Source organism: Phascolarctos cinereus, unplaced genomic scaffold, assembly GCF_003287225.1.
Source record: "Phascolarctos cinereus isolate Bilbo 61053 unplaced genomic scaffold, phaCin_HiC Scaffold_726;HRSCAF=1367, whole genome shotgun sequence".
Taxonomy (NCBI): domain Eukaryota; kingdom Metazoa; phylum Chordata; class Mammalia; order Diprotodontia; family Phascolarctidae; genus Phascolarctos; species Phascolarctos cinereus.
In genome coordinates, this window is record NW_027556098.1 from 330,290,000 (window position 1) to 330,312,768 (window position 22,769).

At 35.9% G+C, this 22,769-nt stretch overlaps 1 protein-coding gene across 16 annotated transcripts in view; it reads right to left on the reverse strand.

Moving 5' to 3' along the window:
* The window catches only part of PICALM (phosphatidylinositol binding clathrin assembly protein), a 125,709-nt gene that overhangs the window by 67,609 nt on the left and 35,331 nt on the right, over positions 1–22,769 (reverse strand). For all 16 annotated transcript variants that reach the window (XM_020993685.2, XM_020993693.2, XM_020993700.2 and 13 more), the window contains exons 2-8: positions 17,824–17,966; positions 16,139–16,214; positions 15,532–15,634; positions 9,378–9,471; positions 2,654–2,765; positions 1,427–1,533; positions 401–442 (exon numbers count right to left, since the gene is read on the reverse strand). In XM_020993685.2, the coding sequence (XP_020849344.1) occupies positions 401–442; positions 1,427–1,533; positions 2,654–2,765; positions 9,378–9,471; positions 15,532–15,634; positions 16,139–16,214; positions 17,824–17,966 (677 nt within the window). The remainder of the gene's footprint in view (positions 1–400; positions 443–1,426; positions 1,534–2,653; positions 2,766–9,377; positions 9,472–15,531; positions 15,635–16,138; positions 16,215–17,823; positions 17,967–22,769) is intronic.

A 22,769-nucleotide genomic window follows, 5' to 3' on the forward strand; every position in this document is an offset into this window, starting at 1 on the left:
GGTACGAGAGAAGCAGAACAGCAGATAGCTGAGTCTTGGGAAGGCAGGCTTCTTTCGGAGAGGCAACACAGCAATGGAACCCTGGGGACAGTGGCAAAGGACTTGGCAAGTGAACCAGCACAGGACCAGACTAAAGGAACACTCACAATCTCTAAATGCCCTACGATGTCAGTGTCTTGGGGAAAATGTTCTGGTTACCCCCTCTTAGTGACGGCTGTATAAAATACCGTATAATTTTATTCACTTGTTTTGATAATGTAGTAAGATTTTTCTTTCTGACCTAATATTATTTTCTTCCTTACATGAAAACTTTCAATTTCCCTTCATGACAGTTTTGTATCCTATTTAATAAAAATATTCATCATCCTTCAAAAAACAAACAAAAACTCCAATGTATTACCTGCGAAAGATCTGGTATATCACCTCTGTCAATACCAACTTGCTGTAAAAAGAGAAAGCATTAAATTTAAATCAACTTTTTACAGGTGCAAGTAAAACTACTAGAAAATGGCATTTATTCAAAAGTATTATGACTACAATAGAATATGATAAAGTGGAAAAGTCCTGTACTTTTGTTAAATCTGGGCTCATAGTCTGCTGAGTCTTGCAAAAACCACATGGGCAAATCACTTTCTCTGACACTGCTTTCTCATCTAGAAAATAGGGAATAATACTTGTACTCCTTAAAACTTTACTGGGTTGTAGGAAAAGCATTTTGTGAACTCTAAAGTTCTATATATAAATGTGAATGTTTTTATGAAAACAAACATTACAGAAGTACAGATAAAAAGAAAAACCATTTCAAAAATTAAACTTAACAGAATTTGTTATTTCTAGTTATTGACTACTCTTTAGCAACTTAATCTTTTCAGCTATATGAGGAAAAAAACTGGGACTAAAATCTCATTCACAAGTGCCCAACTACCTTACCAGCAACACTGCTTGCTATCTGCATAGTTATATTCCAAATACATGTTAAAACAAATCCAGTTATGTATATATCATATATTGATCATGATAATGAAGAATTCACACTTTCACAGTGCTTAAGAGATTAAGACAGCTTCCTTAAAGTAACTCTGTAAAGGTAAGTATTGTAACAAAAAGAGAGCAGTAGCCTCTTTTGACCGAGAAAACCAGGAAAAATAATGAGGAGCCCTGTAACTTCCCACTCAAAAGTATCAGGTAATTTACTAATATCTGCACCAGTGGTATTCAAAGTTGGTTTACAAAGTTATATGGTTACTCCCATATGTGGCACTTGCAATGAAATTTACCTAGGCACAATCAGGTACAAGTAGGTTCCATTTCACACAGGCAAGAGTTCAAAGCACCTGCATGGAACCTGAGTAACCTGCTTGATCGCAATCTGAACCTCTAGAAAACAGAATTTAAAGAAATTATATTAAATCACAGACAATTTTACCTCTGCCACTTTAAGGAATTCAGAGATCCTTGTCATTCTAGTCAAAAATTTCTTATAGATGTCAAGGCCTTCTTTACACTGGTTCTTTTTCATATCAAAATATTTTTCTGTGAAAGAAAAAAGCTATTTCTTATACTTCAACCGAAACGAATATAAAGATTCTGTTTCAATTTATAACTTTATCAGCATATTCCAAAGTGAACTGCCAAAATGGCAGTAGAAGCTTTCCATAAATAACATATATACTTAATGTACTTATGACAAGTGTTTCATATGCTTTTGGCCTAAGCTAAATCATTCCACTTCTTGGTAATGGAAAAAATAAATCTCTATACCTTTTTCTTCTACCATTCCTTAAAATACACCTAAGTGTGAACATAACTTAAAATCTCAGATTATGACTGCTTTCAAATATATTTAACATACTTTTAATGATCCACACCCACGGTTTTATTCATGTTAGATCATCCTATGAGGACACTTTGCCTTACCTACCTCACACGGTTGTTGTAGGGATAAATTGTGAAAGAGTTCATAAATCTCTTGGGAGATACAAAGCTGAACCAACATAAGAATTAAAAAGGCACACTCTGATTTCTCTTTAGAGTATGAAGATGACCCCACATTCTTGAAAGCTGTGCTAAAACAGCACAAACTTTGGAAAGTCCTCTTTGAGAACTCTATTTTAATTTACACTTTTTAAAGTTATAATTATGTAAAATGTGGTCATTGATTCCAGCCTAATGGAAATATGGAGTGTGAATTCTAATAATATGGTTACTTCAGAGGATAAATTTGATATTTGCACTAACAGATACCTATCTGCAGCTTTTACTTTTAAGTAAGAGAAGGGAGAGAGAGAAACCATTAATTATGCAGTCAAAATCTATAAATAGGGGTAAGGTGCATAAAAAAGTTTTCATACCAAAAATTCTTGGATTTTTACAAAATAAAATGCTTTTAATAAATTTGTACAACGATACTTATTAAGCAAAGGAGTTCATAAGAATAAATACATTTACAAAAACACAATGACCACTTTCCATATTTATTTGGTAAATTAGTACGCTAATTAGGAGAGTGAAGGCATATATAAATCATTCTTCCACAAATCAGTCATGTGAACATCTAAACTATATCTAAAGAACATTTTCAAATGATCACTTCAGTCAGCATTACTCACCCTAACTTTCAAGACAGGGTAAGAAATGTTAGAGAAATATTTACCCAAGAGATTAATAATTCCTTCATTATATGCTGCAAAGAGTCTAATGGCATCTTTGAAAAGGAGCATGAAGGCAGCATTTATTACTCCATTTGTAAGCTCATTGCTATTAACCTGGGAAGAAACAAGAAAACATCAGATAAGAAGTCTCAAATAAAAAGCATCACTTCATTACATGTTTTCAAGCTACATTATACATCTAAGTAGTCACAAAAATGTAAATGTAAATACATTCTTTTTATCTATCTATCTATCTATCTATCTATCTATCTATCTATCTATCCATCTACCTATCTATCTTCATTCCAAGATTAGAGACATCAAAGATAAAAAGAAAACTCAAATACACCAGAATATCTGTGGCAGGACTTTTGCAGTAGCAAGGAACTAGGAATAAAGTAGATGCCAGTTGTGAAATGGCTAAAACATAGTGTGATACTGTAAGTAAAGGAATGTTGCTGTACCATAAGAAATAATGTGAACAATTCTAATGTACTACCTCACACCTACTGTTTTGGCTAACATGACAGAAAAGGAAAATAGCAAATGTCAAAGAAGATGTGGAAAAGCAGAACACTAATGCACTCCTAGTGGAGTTGTACTTATCCAAGCACACGGGAAAACAATTTGGAAATATGCTCAAAGGGCTATAAAACTGTGATACCCACTAACCCAGCAAAACCACTACTAGGTCTGTATCCCAAAGACATCAAAGAAAAAGGAAAAGGACCTATGTGTACAAAAATATTTATAGCACCTCTTTTTGTGGCAGCAAAGAATTGGAAAATGAGGGGATGCCATCAATTGGGGAATGGCTGAACAAGTTGTGGTATATGATTGTGATGGAATACTATTGTGCTAAGAAATGACATGCAGGATAGGTTCAGTAAAACTTGGAAATGCTTACATAAACTGATACAAAGTAAAGTGAGCAGAACCAGGAGAATATTGTATACAGCAACAGCAATATTGTAATGATGATCAACTGCGAGTGACTTAGCTATTCTGATCAATACAATGAGCTAAGACAATTCAGAAAGTCTTATGACAGAAAATGCTATCCACCTTCAGAGAAAGAACTGATGGAGTCTATGTGCAGACTGAAGCATAATTTTTTCACTTTATTTTTCTTGCCTTTTTTTCCCCTGAAACAAGGCTAAAATGGAAATGTTCTATATCATTTCACATGTACAACTGATATCACATTTCTTTTTTTTTTTTCTTGTGAGGCAATCAGGGTTAAGTGACTTGCCCAGGCTCACATAGCTAGTAAGTGTCAAGTGTCTGAGGTCACATTTGAACTCAGGTCCTCCTGACTCCAAGACCAGAGCTCTATCCACTGTGTCATCTACCTGCCCCTGATATCACATTTCTTACCTTCTCAATGGGTAACAGGGGTAGAAAGAAGAGAATTCAAACCTCAAAATTTTTTAAAATGAATGTTAAAAATTAATTTAAAAAATAATGTGAAGACTTCAGAGAGGCATAGGAAGACAATATGAACTGACACAAAATGAAGCAGAATCAAGAAAACAATATACACAAGGACTACAGTGTAAATGCAAAGGATAAAAATTCAAAACTGAATACTGTAATTATAATGACTAAACTTGGCCCTGCGGGGCAAAAAAGAGAGATATGAAAATGTTCCTTCTCTTCTTTTTCTACCAAGCTCCAGGTCATTCTCATTGAGTGCAGCTTCTGGTTGATTTTTTTGTCTTCTCTCTTACTCCTTGCCCTTACACTGTAAGAATTCAACATCCATCCTTAAGTTCTTTCAAACTCTCTAACCTCCCAATTTCTTAGTCTCTTCAAATAACATAAACCAATATACTCCATCTGAGTTGGTTACACAGTAACTCTCACCACTGTTTACAAATGTTCCATGTCCCTAACTAGAAACTCGGACATTTCCATATCTGACCATATCTGCTATCATTCTAACTTTAATTATATCTCAACCCCTCCTATAACCTCTAAATGATTTCTAATCCTCCTACCCTTCACTACTTTCTCAGGCCATTACCCATACTCTGACTTGACTTTCTTCCCTCTCCAACATCAATCTAATAGTTATCCATTTCAACCCTCCACTGTCATCCATCTGCTTTCCAGTTCCTCGTCCCGTTGCACCCACATCATCCTCTGCCTTGAATCCCTTACCCCATTTTATTTCTATCATTACTCATCTCTTGCCAAACCTCAGCCTTGATTAATATTACTTTTTCTCTGCTCCTACTTATGAGTCTCTGAACACAGCTGAAGGAAGTTTCATAACAATGTTGAATAAGTGTATTACAAATTTATGTTACCAAACTTAGCTGGGCCCTCCTGAAGCAGGGTTGTCCTTTTTCCCCCCTCCCTAACAGTTATCTATTTCCCCACAAAGGATTTTCCAAACCTCCCCTTTACTCCTCAAGCTTCTTACATCTCCCTCTCCCTTCACTTTCAGCTAAGGATCTTGCCTCTGCAAAAACTGAAGCCACTACAAATGAAGTTCTTCTTTTCCCATGGCCTTCATTTTAAAATTCCTGGACATTATTTCCCACTCTCTCACAAAAGCACAGCTCCTCTTGCTGAAGCCAACCCTCCTTCATTCATGGTTGATGCTAAACCTCCCACCTCTAGTAGATTGCCTCCTCAATCCTCCTCCTCTCCCCCTTTAATTCTCTCCCTCTCCCTCCTCTAATTTTCCCTTAATCTCTCTCCTCTCTCTCTGGACCCTCTTTTCTTTTCTCTACATACCCTCTCAGGGACAGCATCGTCTCCCAGTTTCATCTATTATCTCTATGTTGATGATTTCTAAATTTTTATGTCCTAATCTCTCTCCTGATTTTAAGTCCAACATCACTAACTGGCTATAGGACATTTCAAACTACATTTCCCAGAGATACCACAAACTCAATGTGTTCAAAACTGAACTTAGGTCTTCTCCAAAATAATACTTCTTCCAAAAAAAACTATTTCTGTAAAAGGCACCACCATTTTTCCATTCTCCCAGTTTTGTAATACTGGAATCATCCTTGATTCCTCATTCTCCACATCCACCCAAATCTTATCATTTTTACCTTCATAATATCTCTGCCATCCAATTCTGTCCTGCTATTGAGACAGCCACCTCCTTAATTCAGGCCTGCACCAGTTCTTGCCTAGACTGCTTAAATAGCTTCCAGTTGATCTCTCTTTGCCCCAATCTCCCCCCTACTCCAGTCCATCCTTCACACTGATGCCAAAGAAATTTTCTTTAACCATAAAACTGATCATGTCACTCTCATACTCACCCCAGTGGCTCACTACTTAGATAAAATATATATTTGCTATTGAACATACACAGCCCTTCACAATCCAGACCCAATCTATAGCTCCAGCCTGGCTTTCTCTCTGCTCTTCACATACAATAGTCAGTTTCTCATTTGTCTCAGAGAATCCCTTTCCTTCTTTAATACACAGCTCAAGCATGACCTTCTACATGAAGTATTTCTTGATTTCCTGCTCCCCACACAAATGCTTAGTGGCCTCGTTAACTAGCTTGTATTTATTTGCACCTATTCTCATTATATTTATTCTATATATACTTATGTATGTAATTGTTGTCTTCCTCATTAGACTATAAGCTCCTTGAGAGTATATTGTTCTGTTCTTTGTATTCCCCTGGTCCCTAGCACATAGAGGTGCTTAATAAAACAGCAGTGGTACAGTAGATAAGAGCACTGGGCCTGGAGTCAGGAAAATCTGAGTGCAAATCCAGCCTGACACTCAGTAACCATGTGACCCCGGTATATCATTTGTCTGACTGCCTCAGTTTGTTCAACTATAAAATGGGGAAAATAATAGCACCTACCCCCATTTTTTATTCCTGAGTCCTCTGAATTGTCTTGAATCATTGTTTTGATTAGAGTAAGTCTTTCAGAGCTGATAATAATTACAATACTGCTGTTACTGTGTACAATGTTCTCCTGGTGCTGTTTACTTCACTTTGTATCAGTTCGTGTAAATTTTTCCAGGTTTTTCTGACCCCATCCTCAGTGTCATTTCTTATAGCATAATAGTATTTCATCACAATAGTATAATACAACTTGTTCAGCCATTCCCTCAATTTCCAATTCTTTGCCACCACAAAAGAGCTGCTATAAATACTTTTGTACACATAGGTCTTTTTCTTTTTTCTTTGATCTCTTTGGAATATAGACCTAGTAGCTGTATTGCTAGGTCAAAGGATATGCAGTTTTACAGCCCACTGGGCATAGTTCCAAATTGCTCTATAGAATGGTTAGATCAGTTCACAGCTCCACCAATAGTGCATTCATGCCCCAATTTTCCCATATCCTCTCCAACATTTGTCATTTTCCTTTTCTGTCATTGTTAGCCAATCTTTTTTTTTTTTAAGGCAATTGGGGTTAAGTGACTTGCCCAGAGTCACACAGCTAGTAAGTGTTATGTGTCTGAGGCCAGATTTGAACTCAGGAACTCCTGACTTCAGGGCTGGTGCTCTATCCACTGCACCACCTAGCTGCCCCACTGTTAGCCAATCTTGATAGGAGTGAACTGGTACCTCAGGATTATTTTAATTTGCCATTTCTCAAATTATTAGTGATTTAGAACATTTTCTCATATGACTATTAATAGGTTTGATTTCTTCTTCTGAAAATTACCTGTTCACATCCTTTGATCATTTTTAATTGGAGAAAAACTCTTATTTTTATAAGTTTGCCTCACTTCCCTATATATTTGAGAAATGAGGCCATTATCAGAGAAATCTGCTATGAATTCCCCCCTCCCCTCAGTTCCCTGTTTTCTTTCTAATTCTGTAGTCAGCTACATTAATTTTGTTTGTGCAAACCCTTTATAATCTCATATAATCTAAATTATTCATTATACTTTCAGTGATCCTCTCTAACAAGTTTAGTCATAAACTCTTCCTTATCCATAGATCTGATAGGCAAAATTTTCTGCTTCCCCAAACTGTTCATGATATTACCTCTATGTATAAATCACGTACCTATTTTGACCTTATCTTGGTATAATGTGGAAGATGTTGGTCTATACCTAATTTCTGCTAAACTGCTTTCCAGTTTTCCCAGCAATTTTTATTAAATAGTGAGTACTTGCCCCAAAAGCTTGGATCTTTAGGTTTATCAAACACAAGATTACTATGGTAATTTACTCCTGGGTATTGAGAACCTAATCTATTCCACTGATCCACTATTCTTTGTCTTAGCCAGTACCAGACTGTTTTGATGATTACTACTTTATAACACAGTTTGAAATCTGGTACTACTAGGCCTCCTTCCTTCATAATTTTTTCATTGATTCCCTTGATATTTTTGACCTTTGGCTTTTTCAGATTAATTTTGTTATTAGTTTTAGCTCTATAAAATAACTCTTTGGTTGTTTAATTGGTATGGCACTGAATAAGCAAGTTACTTTAGGTAGAACTGTCACTTTTCTTACATTGGCTCAGCCAATCCATGAGCAATTAATACTTCTCTAATTGTTTAGATCTGCCTTTATTTTTATGGAGTGTTTTGTAATTATGTTCATATAGTTCCTGGATTTGTCTTGGCAGACAGATTCCCAAGTATTTTATATTGTCTGTAGTTATTTAAATGGAATTTCTCTTTCTATCTCTTACTCCTGGGTTTTCTTGGTAATATGCAGAAAGGTTGATGACTCATATGGGTTTATTGCATACCCTGAAAACTCTGCTAAAGGTTAATTGTTTCAACTAGTACTTCAGTTGATTCTCTAAGTATACCATCATACTGCCTGCAAAGAGTGATAGTTTTGTTTACTTGTTGCCTATTCTTATTCCTTCAATTTCTTTTTCTTGTCTCATTGCTGTAGCTAGCATTTCTAGTACAATATTAAATAAGAATGGTAATATCAGACATCCTTGCTTCACTCCTGATCTTACTGGAAAGGCTTTTAGTTTATCCCCACTATAGACAATACTTACTCTTGGCTTTAGATAGATAATATTTATAATTTCAAGAAAAGCTGAATTTATTACTATGCTTTCAAGTGTTTTTAAGAACATTCTATTACTTCTAAAAACTACTTTGCTATGGAGCTAACAGAAGTGTCACACTGAGTTGGAAATACTTAAGAGACTTAAAAATAAAACAAACAAAAAAAAATCAGACAGACAACTTTATACTACTTGGTATTCCTCTTTAAAATATTCTTAATATTTTATTTATGCTTGGTGTCTGGAAATGTGGTACTTGTGCAAGGGTTATCTAACCACCAGAAAATTTTAGTAGAAAATTGGAGCTCAAGGAAAGAAATACAAATCAAATAGGGAAAGTTCTCAAACACTAAAAGAAAATAAAAGATAATTTAATTTGGAACACATTTATTGGTTTTGCCAAAAGCACAGTTATCACCATTAAAATCCAGAACCTGGGACAGCGAGGTGGCGCAGTGGATAGAACTCCAGCCTTGGAGTCAGGAGGACCTGAGTTCAAATCCAGCCTCAGACACTTGACACTAGCTGTGTGACCCTGGGCAAGACACTTAACCCCAACTGCCTAACCAAAAAAAAAAAAAATTAAATAAAAAATAAAAAAAATCAAAATCAAAAACCTATAAAACATTTCACAATAACAGTATGAATTGAAATGTTGGGCTTCTAGTTAGGTAACCCTTGTAGGAACAGTAAGTGTACTTAAATTTATTAATAATTCATACCGAGCACAAATAAACTAAAAGTACAATTGAACTTACATTAAAATCAAGAAGTGCATCCATCTGGTTCTGAATAATTGGTACAGTTTTTAGGAGTTTTTCTGTGTTCATTGTTCTCATGACTCCATCAGCCCTATTAAACAAACAAGGAGGAAAAATGAGCTTGCTACTAAATCTTAAAACAACTGCCATATAGCTTAGAAATCTAATGGAAATGTTAAGAAAACTCGTAATTTTTGCTCTCAGTTAAGAATAATGATAAAAATAACAACAATAATAACAATACCTATATAGTGCTTTAAGGTTTACAAATAACATCTCATTTTATCCTCACACCAACCCTGAGAGGAAGGTGTTGTTATTATTACCATTTTACAGATGAGGAAACTGAGGCAGACAATAGTTAAGTGACTTGCCCAGGGTCACACAGCTAATAAACATGAGACCATATATGAACTTAGGCCTTTCTGATTCCTGGACTAACTTTCTATGCACTCTGCTTCTACTTAATACTAAATATGAAACAGAACTCACACAAGAGGAAAATAACAAAATAGCTATTAGATAATAGGAGCAACTAATAGCCATTCCAAAATATTCATGCAAAATGTTTACCACACAAATATGGCACCATAACATTACCAATTCTACAAATTCCAGAAGCATAGAATCATAGAGTTTAAGAGAATCTCAGAGATCATGTAGCTCCCCAACAGTTCACATACATTCTAAATTATCAGAATGAAAACTACACTTCTGATTTACTACCTGGCATCTGCCATCAAGAATTACCTGGCTTTGTTGCTAGGTATCTGGATGCCTAACATTCTATGCAGCTATATAATATTTAAATCCACCCCTAGGCGTGCCAAAATGATCCCCATATTATTTAGAATACCAAATATCTGGTTGTTTTTACAAAGATAACTCCAGGTATGCAGTCAAAGGGGTTAAAAGAAGAAAACTAAATAATGTGTAGTTCTGATAAAGACGTTATAGATTAGACCATCAAGAAAGAAAAACTGAACATATTTGCAAAGTTTCAACAAATAGTAAGGACCTACCATGTACAAGGTACTATGTGGATACAAATAAGTATAAGACAGTCCTTGCCCTTTCCCTGAAAAAGAAAAATTTATGTCTAGAAAAGCTCACGAAGGAGCAGAAAAGCAAATAAATGAAGAAAAAAATCTTTGTCACAAGTACCTCTGATAAATGGTATGATATCTAAGAAGGAAGGGGAAATGATACAAATACATAAGAACAAAAGTCATTTCCCAAGGGTCAAAGGATACAGAAAGGCAACCTTCAAAAGAGGAAATCAAGCTAAGAAGTACTACATAAAATAATGTTCTAAATCTTAATTAAGAGAAATGTACATTAGAATTCTTAGGTTTCAACACACACAACAGAATGAAAATGATGACAAAAGAAAAAATGACAAATGTTGGAAAGCTTGTATGAAGACAGGCAGAGGCAGAATGCAATGCTATTGCTATAAAGTAGTTCAACTAATCTGGAAAATGTTACAATAACACTAAAAAAAGTCAATTATACACACTCTTTGATCCAAGGGTACCACAACTAGGTAGGTATATCTCCCCAACAAAGCCAAAGACAGAAAAATCCAATAATATACAAAAATATAAAAACACTTTTTGTAATAGCAACAAACTAGAAGCAAACCAAGTGTCCATCCAATGGGAAATGACTAAATAAGTTGTGGTACATCAATGTAATGGAACATTACCTCACCATAAACAATGATGAATATAAAGAAATAAGAAACATGGCAAGATTTAAATCAACTAATGCAGAGCAAATTAAGCAAATGAAAACAATTTACATGATGACCACAATGTAATAGCTTTTTCTCAAAACTGGTCTTCTTCGACCTCTCTGCAGCCTTTGAAATTGTCCATCACCATCCCCTTCTGAATAGTCTTCTCCTCTCTAGGTTTTCATGACACTACTATTCTCTTATTTGTCCTCTTATTGGTTTGACTACTACTTAGTCTTTTTTTACTGATTCTTCCTCCATGCCACTCTCTCAGGAAGTGAAAGGATATGCCCCAAGGCTTCTTTTTACTCTATACTGTCTCACTTGATGATCTGATCAGATTTAATCATCATCTATATACAGATGATTCTCTATCTATATATTCAGCTCTATTATCTCAGCCTCTTGGACAACTTCATATCCCGTAAGCATCAAAATCTCAGTACATCCAAAACAGAACTTATTATCTTGCCCCAAAAACCCCTAGCTCCCCAAATTTGCTATCACTTTCAAGGGCATCACTATCCTCTCAGTTACCCAAGACAGCAACCTTGGTGTCTTCCTACCTTTCATTCTCCATATATCCAATCCTATAATAAATCTTGCCATTTCTACCTTTATGACATTAATAGTATACATCTCTTCTCCACTCATACAGCCATAACCTGAGTTCAGGCTCCTCATAATTTTTTGCCTGGACTAATGCAATAGTCTCAAAATTGGTGCCCCTGCCTCAAGTCTCTCTCTAATCCAATCTGTCCTCCATTCTGCAGCCACGGCAATTTCTCTAAATTGCAGGTCTGACCCCATCTACTTTTCCTCTTGGTAAGTTTCAATGACTCCCTAACAGATTAAAGATCAAGTATAAAGTACTGTTTTCAGCATTTGGAGCTCTTCATAACCTGACTCCTTCCTACATTTCTAGTCTTTTTTTTATCTTTTCCCCCTACACATATTTCAGTCTAGCTATACTAGCTCACTTGCAGTTCCTTGAACACTTCACTCCATCTTCCATCTGTGCCTTTTCACTGGGCCCCATGCCTGTAATGTTCTGCCTCCTTGCTTCTGTCTCTTAGTAACCCTGGCTTCCCTCAGGGCTCAGCTCAAATCTCACATTCTGAAGGAGGGTTTTCCCAGTTTCCTAGCTGCTTATGCCTTCTCCTTTCAAATTACCTAAATAAATTTTAAAAAATATCTACCATGTACCTAGTTATTTACATGTTGTCTCTCATTAGAATAGGAGTTCCCTGAAGGCTAGGGCTGTGATTTTGCCTTTCTTTGTAACCCCAGTCCTCAGCCCTTCGCCTGGCACATAGTAAGTACTTAATTAAATCAATGTTTGACTTAATGACTTTAGAGGACTAGATGGTTTTCCAACTATTTACAAAGATGTGTCAGACAGTAGGTATAAAATGAGGCACACAACTTCAATATTAATGATTGATATTTTTAAAAGTTCATATGCATATTTGCTGCATGTGGCAAGTCTTTAGGCTTCAGTATATCGCACTGAAAATTAGTATATTCAAATACCATATTGCACAGAAAAATAAGCACTACACATGGAAACCTGGGTTTGAGTCCCTACTTATTTGCTGTTTGACCATGGGCATATCATTTAAGTTTTCTGCACCTCTCTTTCCTCAACTGTAAAAGTGGTAATAAGACACTATTAGTGTAGACATGGTGGACAGAGCCTGTCTCCAGTTTTCTCCATCTTCTACAGGAAGTCTTTCCAATACCTCTTATTTGTAATGTCTTGCCTCTTTTAAATTTTTTCCTATTTATCGCGAGTGCGTGTGTCTTTGTGTGTGGATATCCTTGTTTCCACACAGCTTTTTACATACTGTTTCCCCAATCAGAGTGTGAGCTCCTTGAGGGTAGGGACTGTCTTTTGTTTCTTTTTATATTCCCAGCACAGCACAGTACCTGGCCTGTAGTATGCATTTAATAAATGTTAACTGTCTGACAGCCAGGAACAACCAAGTGCAAACACCATCTCTTGGGATGCTGACTTTGTAATTCTGTACTGGGGTGACTTAATCTTTCATTGTCCCTGGCAATTCTCTAAAAACTCACTTGTAGAAGAGTTGCTGATATCTCCTCTTAGAGGGAGTTTCTTCTACCTGTGAAACTGTAATTTAAAGGTCTTTAACCTGGGGTCAACCTAAGGGCCGTGGACCACCTGAGGGTTACTCAAGGACAGATTTCAAGGGGTTTATGAGCTTAGGTAAGAAAAAAATACATCTTTATTTTTACTCATCTCTGAGACTCAGCATTTCTTTCAATTATTTAAAAATATAATCCCTGGAGGGGGTCCATAGGATTCACCAGACTGCCTAAGAGGTCCACAAAAAAAAAAAAAAAGCTAAGAATCAGTGGTCTAGACCAAATAAAAATGCCAAAACATTATCTACCTCAGCCAGGTGTTATCATCAAGTGATCAATTTTTATTAACAAAACGGTATTAAATAATTTAAATGCTTTAGACAAGACTTTATTAGCAAAGCCACACAGAAATAACAATATTTACATTTCACCTGGGAAAAAAATGGGATAGCCTACTTTCCTAATTGGATAATTCAATTCTCCCCAACTTCCTCCAGAATTTATGGCTGTGATAAATTCCATTAAAAGTTTAAAACAATGCTGAAAATTCCTTTTTTGATTAGTCAATCTGGTTAGAAAAGTTTACTCAAGTATACTAGCAATACTCTATATATTTGATTTTCCCAGAACCTTCCCTTAACCTTAAGCAGATCAGTCTTTGGCATAAAGAAAAACTATGCTTCACACATTACCATTAGACAGATCTGGTTTCCACAATTTCTCTTGGCAGTTCCTAACTCTCAGCAACTGTGGTTAATGGCAGTAACGTAGATCCACATATTACACATCTATTTCCCAAGGTTACTATAGTAGTTGTCTGAGAAGGCAGCAGTCATTAAGTTCCTACTCATGGTTTATATCAGGACAACAGAATACTTTCCAGGTTCAGGCTGATTTGTCAAGGGTCAGATTGCCTACAGGCCAAAACCTACTTACAAACTAGTGCCCTGTCATTTTTTGCAATCTTACTAACATTAATGGCTTCTCCTAAGTGTATCACATTATCTAAGGCAACAACTTATGGTCCAGGCGTAAAATAACTCATATGCCAAGAAACCTACATTTGGAGGATGATGAGAAATGTATTCAAGATCTCTAACTTTCTAAATGGATAAAAACAATATATACCTATTAAAGAACAAGGCAAAAGAGCTCAACTAGTATTATATAAAAATTAGCTATCTTATATGCCTTTTTAAGAAAAGAATTCTTACTGATTTTAAAATGTGACAACTCTGAAACTTAACATTTATCATTTGATGTCACACACTATAAGAAATTTGCAAAAGTATGCAATCCAGGTAATAGATGCCACCAAAGAAGGCATTCTCTGAGTTAGAAGGACCTCTGAGGCCATCCAGTCCAACCTTTTGTTACCCCAACAAGAATCTTCTCTATTACAATGCCAACTAATAGTTATCTAAGCCAGTGGTGTCAAACCCAAATAGAAATGGTTCCATTAAACCACACATAAAGATCCTTGTGAGCTGCATATTTGCAGACAAAACTATATATTACACATTATCTACGTTCTATTGTATTTTTATTATTTTGTTAAATACTTCCCAATTACATTTTTGTTCTGGCTTAGGAAACACACAAGCCCTTTAGATTTCCAAGTCCTTCAAATACATTCTTATCAGCCTTTGTTAAGTACACTATCACTGGTCAGGAGCCTGTCTTTCCTCTATTTGAAGTCACTGTACAGAAATCCAAATCTAATTTCAGACACGAACTATTTAAACAGGTGTTATCTTCCTAAAGCATTTCCTCTCTAAATTTCCTGATTCTAATGGGCAGAAGCAAAAAACAAACAAACCAAAAAATACCAGCTATAACCCTAAGGTTTTGAGGCTACCTAAGATTTCATAATCTTTAGCAATATTGCTAAGTTATAACTGGTATAATTAATTGTGTCCACAACAGTCACCAGAAGGGGCAGTAGCTACCCAGATGGACAAGCTTTTTGAGTTTTTTATCACATCTTGGATATATGCCCTGGGAAGATAGCAAACTTCTTTACTCATTTCATTAGGTCAACAGCTGTTTCAGTAACCCTGAGCAGGGAGCCACCAATCACTACTGACTAACAATGATCTCTCACTTGACAGCACCTATACACTCTATACCCTGTTCTTTGGGAAAAGCCCCATTTCTTAGCTCCAACTATTTAGGGATCCTTCTTCCATCTCTCCTGATTCATATTCTTCCACTCTCCAATTTCATGATGAAATTCAAGATTCTTCTAACCAATAGTTAGAAAACAGGAATATTAATAATTACAGAAGAGGAAGTTGAACTTACCCTCTTTTCACTTTTGTGAAGTCAAATGCAACTTGTCTGTAAGAAACTGCCTTTTCATTTAGATACCTACTATATCGTCTAATAAATGTGGACATATCATATCCTGAAAAAAAGCAGAAAAAGTTTCAGCCTTTTAGTAAGTTATATAACCAGTAACTTTGCCTAATGAATCAATATTGTATACAAACTAAATTAAAATGTCCTATAAAATCCATTAAAATTTTTATTGAAAAAAATCAAGTAACAAATATGTAATGTTATATTGCATATTTTAAACATGTATTTAAGGTGGAGAGGTATTTTAGATAGTGCTAAAATTATATTAGAATTTCACTATGTGGTTTACATATTTCCTCTTCATATTTACCTGCCTTTGTTTTAATAAGCAACAACTGTAAAAATGTTACATATATTTAGTAATAATTAGCATTTATATAGCACTTTAAGGTTTGCCAAGCACTTTACAAATATTTATTACTTAAATTAAAGTCTCAGCTAATCACTAAAGTGATTCCCCCCCACACCTCATTCTCTAGAAGGCACAACACAGACATACGAACATCACATTACTACATTTTCTTGAAATTGTATTCCAAGTTTTTCTTACCCTGCAACCCACTTTTGTCCAAAAAATTGCTTAAATTAAACAATGTGTTCCTTGAAGCCAAGTACTGGATAAAGCGCTAGAAAGGAAAAGAAATGCACATTTTATCAATTCAGCCTTATTTTAACTATAATTTGAGAATCAGAAAACTTATGGCTAAAGCATTTCATTAAGTCTTACAAGCTTAAGTTTTACAGCTAATATAATACACTGGTTTCAGATCTAAATTTACCAGCTATAAAGACATAAAGCAGCTTCACTATCATTAGGATGTTTATCAAAGCATCATGACTACAAAAATAGCACAGAATATAAAACACTGAAGGTTTTATAGGAAATTGGGAATTCTATGCCACTTACAAGACCTTATTAAAATCAATTTAGTTAAATCTGTTTTAAAAAGTTGTCGCCAATCACCTAGCTAAAAACCTACACTTTTAAAACACCTTTTTTTTTTAAAGAAAAAAAGCTATTTTAAATAATTAACATATACCTAGTAGCCCAGGCATCCTAGCCAAGTATACTGACCCATATTAGACCTCTTCAAAAGGAAATCATAAAAATGATACCAAACACCTCCATGGAGACCACTGTATTATAACCTCTCTTTTTAAGCCACTGCCTTCCCAAACAAGCACTGTTTTGTATACAAGAATTAAGAACATATGTGAGAATAAAAGAAACACCATAATGAATCAGGCCAGTGGTATACCTTGGCCAAGTGCTCTGACAGTGGTACTCAGGGGTCATTTCTGTTAGAACTTGGTTCCATTAGAGACCTGAAAAGTTAGGGGGCTATACCATAAGTGTCCATGATTAATGATTTTACTTTCATTATTAATAGCAAATAGCATTTATATAATCCTTTCAAGTTTGCATGGTGCTTTTTATACATTATCTAATTTAAGCCTCACAACAACTCTGCAAAAAAAGGTACATATTACAGGTATTATCCCCATTTTACTATTAGGGAAACTGAAGCTCAGAGCTTAAGGGACTTGCCCATGGACACACAGCTACTAAGTAACCAAGGTTTTCCTGACTCTTAAGACTCTACTGTGTTGCACTGTCTCTCATGAATCTATAATTCATTCTTCTCTTCCTACTACTACTGATCATCCAAGCATTTGGACAGTGAGGGAGAAAAGCATGGTGTCCTCTAAGACTCTGTCCTGGGCCCTCTTCTCTTGTTTCCTGTTAGTGACCTCATCAGTTCACCAAGTTTTATTATCTCTTTGCAGATGATTCCCAAAACTATATGTCCAGCCTTAGCCTCTTTTCTGAGTCCCAGCCCTACATTACCAACTTGCCCCTACTTGTCATTAAGAATTCCATGTCTTACAGGCATGTCAAACTCAACATGTCCAACAATGAACTCATCATTTTCCCCAAACAACCTATCCTGTTCTGAACTTGCCTATTTCTATCAAGGGCACCATCATCCTTCCAATCCCCTAGTTTTGCATCCTCAGTGCCAACCTTCATTTTGTATTTTCTCATCTTCCATATTGACTCAGTTGTCAAATCTTGTCATGTCTATTTATCATATCTGTCCCCTTCTCTTCACTACAGTTCTGGCCCTTATCACTCCTCTGGACTACTAGAAGCTAAATATCTAATTAAGAGAACAAACTGAAATGATCAAGGTAACATACAGAGAATTAGTCATGGCCAGAAACACAGCTTACCTCATTTCCATATACCATCAAATGGTGAGTTGTAATGAGAGACTTGAAGACCACCACCCAACTACTATTAGTAGTTCTTTCAAACAAGCTGTCTGCCAACTGGGGGATGTTCACATTCATCTCATTTGTACACTGTATTAAGTCTGAAATATAAAAACAGCGTTTAAAGAAGTTTCTATATCATATGGCTCATGTCTTAGTATTTAGTACCTAGTACTTTGAAAAAGGCACTCAATATTAAAGAAGCAGTTAAGTAATGAGAATTCTTGGGCCCAACAGAGAAATTAAAGCTACTTTAAAGCAAATCATATGAAACCATGTGCAGGGCAATATCTTTACAAATGCTAACTACACCATAAAATTGTAAACTGAGGCAAGCACCTAAGTTAGCTCTTCAATGTGGATCCCTCTTATGAAGTACATCTATAGGAGAGGGGCTTCCCTTATTACCAATTACTTTTTCAACCACAGTGATAGTAGAGATCATTCATGCTATTCCTTCTACTTACTAATACGATTCTCCCCAAACACTTTAGTAGTAGTAGTAGTAGTAGTAGTAGTAGTAGTAGTAGTAGTAGTAGCAGCAGCAGCAAAGCAGTCATCTAGAGATCATATTATGCTTATCACGATTCTTTGAAGGTTGCTATTTCTGTATTACTAGAAAGATTAAATATATCTGGTCTATGATTGGACAAGTTCTCTATCTACCTCAACTTAAACCAATAAATATTAATTATCTATGTATTGTATGAAATATCTGGGTTATGTTAACAAAAATAACATAAATCCTACTCTCAAGAAGCTTAGGATGGAGGAATAGCCCCAAAATATAAATAACTATGATGCAAAGGAGAATCAGGCAATCTAGGCAAAATTCTATGAGACATTTATGCGGGAGAGGGGTGTGATGAGAAGCGGACAGCAGGGTAGAGGGATGATAGGGAAAATTTCATGTAGGAAATAGTGGCCGAGCTGGGTCTTAAAGGGAGGGATATAAACAGAAATGGGGAGAAGAGGGGTGGTTCATTCTGTGTATATGGCTATGCAAAGAATTATAGGATCTGAGTTAGAGTAATAAAAAACCTTAGAGACCATTTAGTTCAACTCCCCTATTTTAGAGACGACAGTCAAAGAGAACTTGTGCAAAACGACAATAGTAGCAAACAGCAGAATTGGGATTTGATCACCAGCCCTCCAAATCCAATGCTCTTTCAACTCTACCACTGAGATGAGAAAAAGCATGACAGAAACAGGAGATGGAATATAAAATCCACTTTCGGATGAAACAACACACCCAAAAGGAATCATATGAAATAAAGCTAGCTGTACAGGTGAGTCATTATAAAAGGCTCTTTATTTCCTGTTCTTCCTTGATTTTAAGGTCTTATATGCTTGGAATTGTTTTTGTTAGCTCCTTTAGTCAGCACTAAGGATTTCTACTCATTATATGAGCTATCTTCATTACATTATGTTTTAAATAGATTCCCTTACAGAATATCACATTAAATCATTTGAGCAACAACAATTTCAATACTATATTTTGGCCTAGGCAATCATATCATCCAGGCCATCATTCTTGCATGGAAACTCAATACTTTATGAAGTTCATATTACTAAATGAAATACATCTGAAGTGATACTATATACTAAGAGAAGAAGCAGAAAGCATACATAAGAGGCACAGACCTAAAGCTGGCCTCAGAGGCCATTTAATCTAATAACCTCATTTTACAAATGAGAAAACCGAAACCAGGAATTGTAACAATTCAATTCACCCTACCAATTACACCAAATGAAGCAGAAAGGAATAAAAAACCAAATATGGAATTTTTAAAATTTTTTTTTAAAGTATGTATAAAATGGTTAAAATCCCTTAAAACTACAGCCAAAAAAGTTACAAAGGTCAGTGTGCAAAAAATGATAAAACAATGCTGGTGGGGCTGAAAAGGAGTACTCTGTTACGTTGCTGTGGGGCTGAAAATTACTACAAAATTTTCAAAGGACAGAATGGATGGCTTATTACATCCTAATGTATGGCACTTCCATATTACAATAAATAGATTTAAGGAAATATGCAAAGATGTGCACAAAGTGCTACAAAGCAAAATTCAACAGAACAAAATATACTCAAATATACTCAATGACTGCAACTTCACCAAAAGATATTGGAACTTCACTCAGACTCAGAAGGGGACAATAATTTTCTGAAATTTTTTATCTATTTTTTTTAATACCCATTTTAATAGATTGAGGGTTTTATGTTAATTTTATTCCTTATTTTCCACATTTGTTTATGACAATTTCAAGATTAATAGAGTCGGTTCCAAACCAATTTTCTAGGTGTAACTGAAATAAAAGTACTGAACAAATGAATTCTTGCAAACCATCAAGACAAAAAAGCAAGGTCAGCACAACATAGTAAATATAATAGCAATAGTTAAACCTTCTCTATAAAATGTTTGTGTCACTAACCCTATTACACAAAGTAACATCAACAAAAATCTTTTTAGGCAAATGGCTGCTATGCCAAAGTTCCATTGTTTGGGCAGCAATGGAAATCAAGAGCAAGACGAATAAACTGCACTTCTATTTTGTACAGTTTAAGTGTGCATTAAATTTAACATGACAAGTTAACACTGCTCTACTTGCCTTTGCCCCTTTCTGAATTTCCTTCTGTTCTTTTCTGTGCATTTAAAAAATATTTACTAATATTTCTTTCTTTCTTTTATTTTTACATTACTCATTACCCAGTAACTGCATCCCTCATCTTCACTTGTAACCAAAAGGTATAGTCAGAAAGAAAAAAAAGGAAGGAAGAAATGAAGGAAGGGAAAACACACGCACCCTGGCAGTGCCTGAAAATGTTTATTTCCTTCAGTACCACTGATCCAGTAGTGTCTCCTTTTCTCTAATCACATTGATTGAAACTCATCTTCTTTCATTTGGATTACTGCCTTCTAATTGGACTCCCTCTCTCAAGTCTCTCTGCCACTTCAATATATCCTCCATATAGCTACCGGTGATTTTCCTACAATGCCAATCTGACCACATCACTCCCATACTCAAATTCCAGGGACTCCCCTTATTACCTCCAGGATCAAAAAGAAATTCTTTTTCCTTGGGTGGAATAGTTGGGGAGGGGGGTGTTTGAAAACCCTTCACACCTGACTGCCCCTAACCATCTACTGAGAGCTCAATCAATTCCATCTGTAGTTCTTTAAGGTGCTTTGGTGATATCAAGTAGGAAAGACTGAAATGCTAATTCAAGTGTAATGTCATGATTTTCGAAGTCAGTGAAGCTTTCACTATATTCTCCAATTAATAGGTCTATAACAGCTACCTATTCTTCAAATAGTTTGCATCAATCATCGTACTCATCAACGATCTTTGCTAACTGGGGGAAAATGCTCATTTGAAATTTCCTTTTGAAGAAGAAATGTTTTGAAAAAAGAAAGCTTCGGGGGCAGCTAGGTGGTGCAGTGGATAGAGCACTGGCCCTGGAGTCAGGAGGACCTGAGTGCAAATCCAGCCTCAGACAGTCTCTAGCTGTGTGACCCTGAACAAGTCACTTAACCCCACTGCCTAGCCCCGCTCCCCATAGCTTTTTTCAAAAGGTCTGGATTTTTTTTTTTTGCCATATATCATACATAGATTTAGTTTTACCTTGCAAAGAGATAGTCAAGTCGTTTTAATTTGACATGGTATCACATAAATGCAGCATGTCTATAGAAATCTCCTTTCAATAATTCACATTACTGATTTTGTTCTTCATAAAATTTAACTATCTGTTCTCACAGAGATAAAATTTTGGCTAACACCTGTCCCTGTGATAGCCAATGCACTTCAGAATGATATGACAAATCCATGCTGAATACGTCATTGTTCAACTTTTGCATGTTCCAAAACTGACAATTCATGTTGCATTTGCACCAATATGTAGAAAAGTGGGACTGGAGGTCAGAGGAGAAATAAGGCACTGATATCAGATTTTTTTTTGCATAGTGATGACAACTAAAACAATGGTGGTAAATGAAATTTCCAAAGCAAACAAAAGGAAGAGAAGCTTTTCTCATTTCCTTTCATGATCACGTTATATCTACCTAAAGCAGTTATTTGGTTAGAATGGTGTTAATTAAGGAGTTTTGTGGTTTCAAATCACAATTTTAAAAACATCCTAGGCTCAGATTTCTTAAAATCTAGCCAAGAGCTCACAGATGCTCAGATTCCTTAAGACACTGGCCAATATAGCAGATCTTTAATAAACCTTGTCTTTGGCTAAAAGAAGGCTTATTTTCTTTTGGACAGTACTCATGTGTTGTGATTTCAGGGTCCCAGCACTCCTAAACCTCAACATTTTGGTGGCCCATATGGGGAAACTGCCTAAACCAAGTTCTTCTCCAGCCAAGACTGGAAGGTATACAAGCTGCCCCCCCCCCCACCATCCCTTTCTTGCTCTGCAGTTGGGGTCGCTCTCTAAGCATCAAGGCTTTAGAGGTGCTTGTTGTTCTCAGTCTCTCAGTCCACTGGGTCGGTTTGAGGTCATGGACCTGGGTAAACCTTCGCAGCATAGAGGACAAGGACAGATGTATGCCCAATTCTGTCAATTCTCTCAGCGCTAGGGAACTGGGGGAAACTGCAGTTGCTTTTTGGTTTCTTGAGACTTACTCCCTTCCCTCTATACCCCTGAATCCTCCTTCATGGAGGTTACAGGGAAAAGTTAGAACAGCTAAAAATATCTTGGCAGATTCTGGAGGTTTTGTGATTGATCAATAAGGAGTTTTGAAACTCCTTATAACCCTGGTCACTCTTTTCTCCCACTCTCTTCCCTTGAGTCAAGAGGGTATCTGTTAACCCCTCTCACAGGAGAAGAGAGTTTCACCCTTTACCCCTCACCTTTGATTTTATCTTCCCCCACCTGTGTAAGGAAGGAGGTGGGAAAGCAGCAG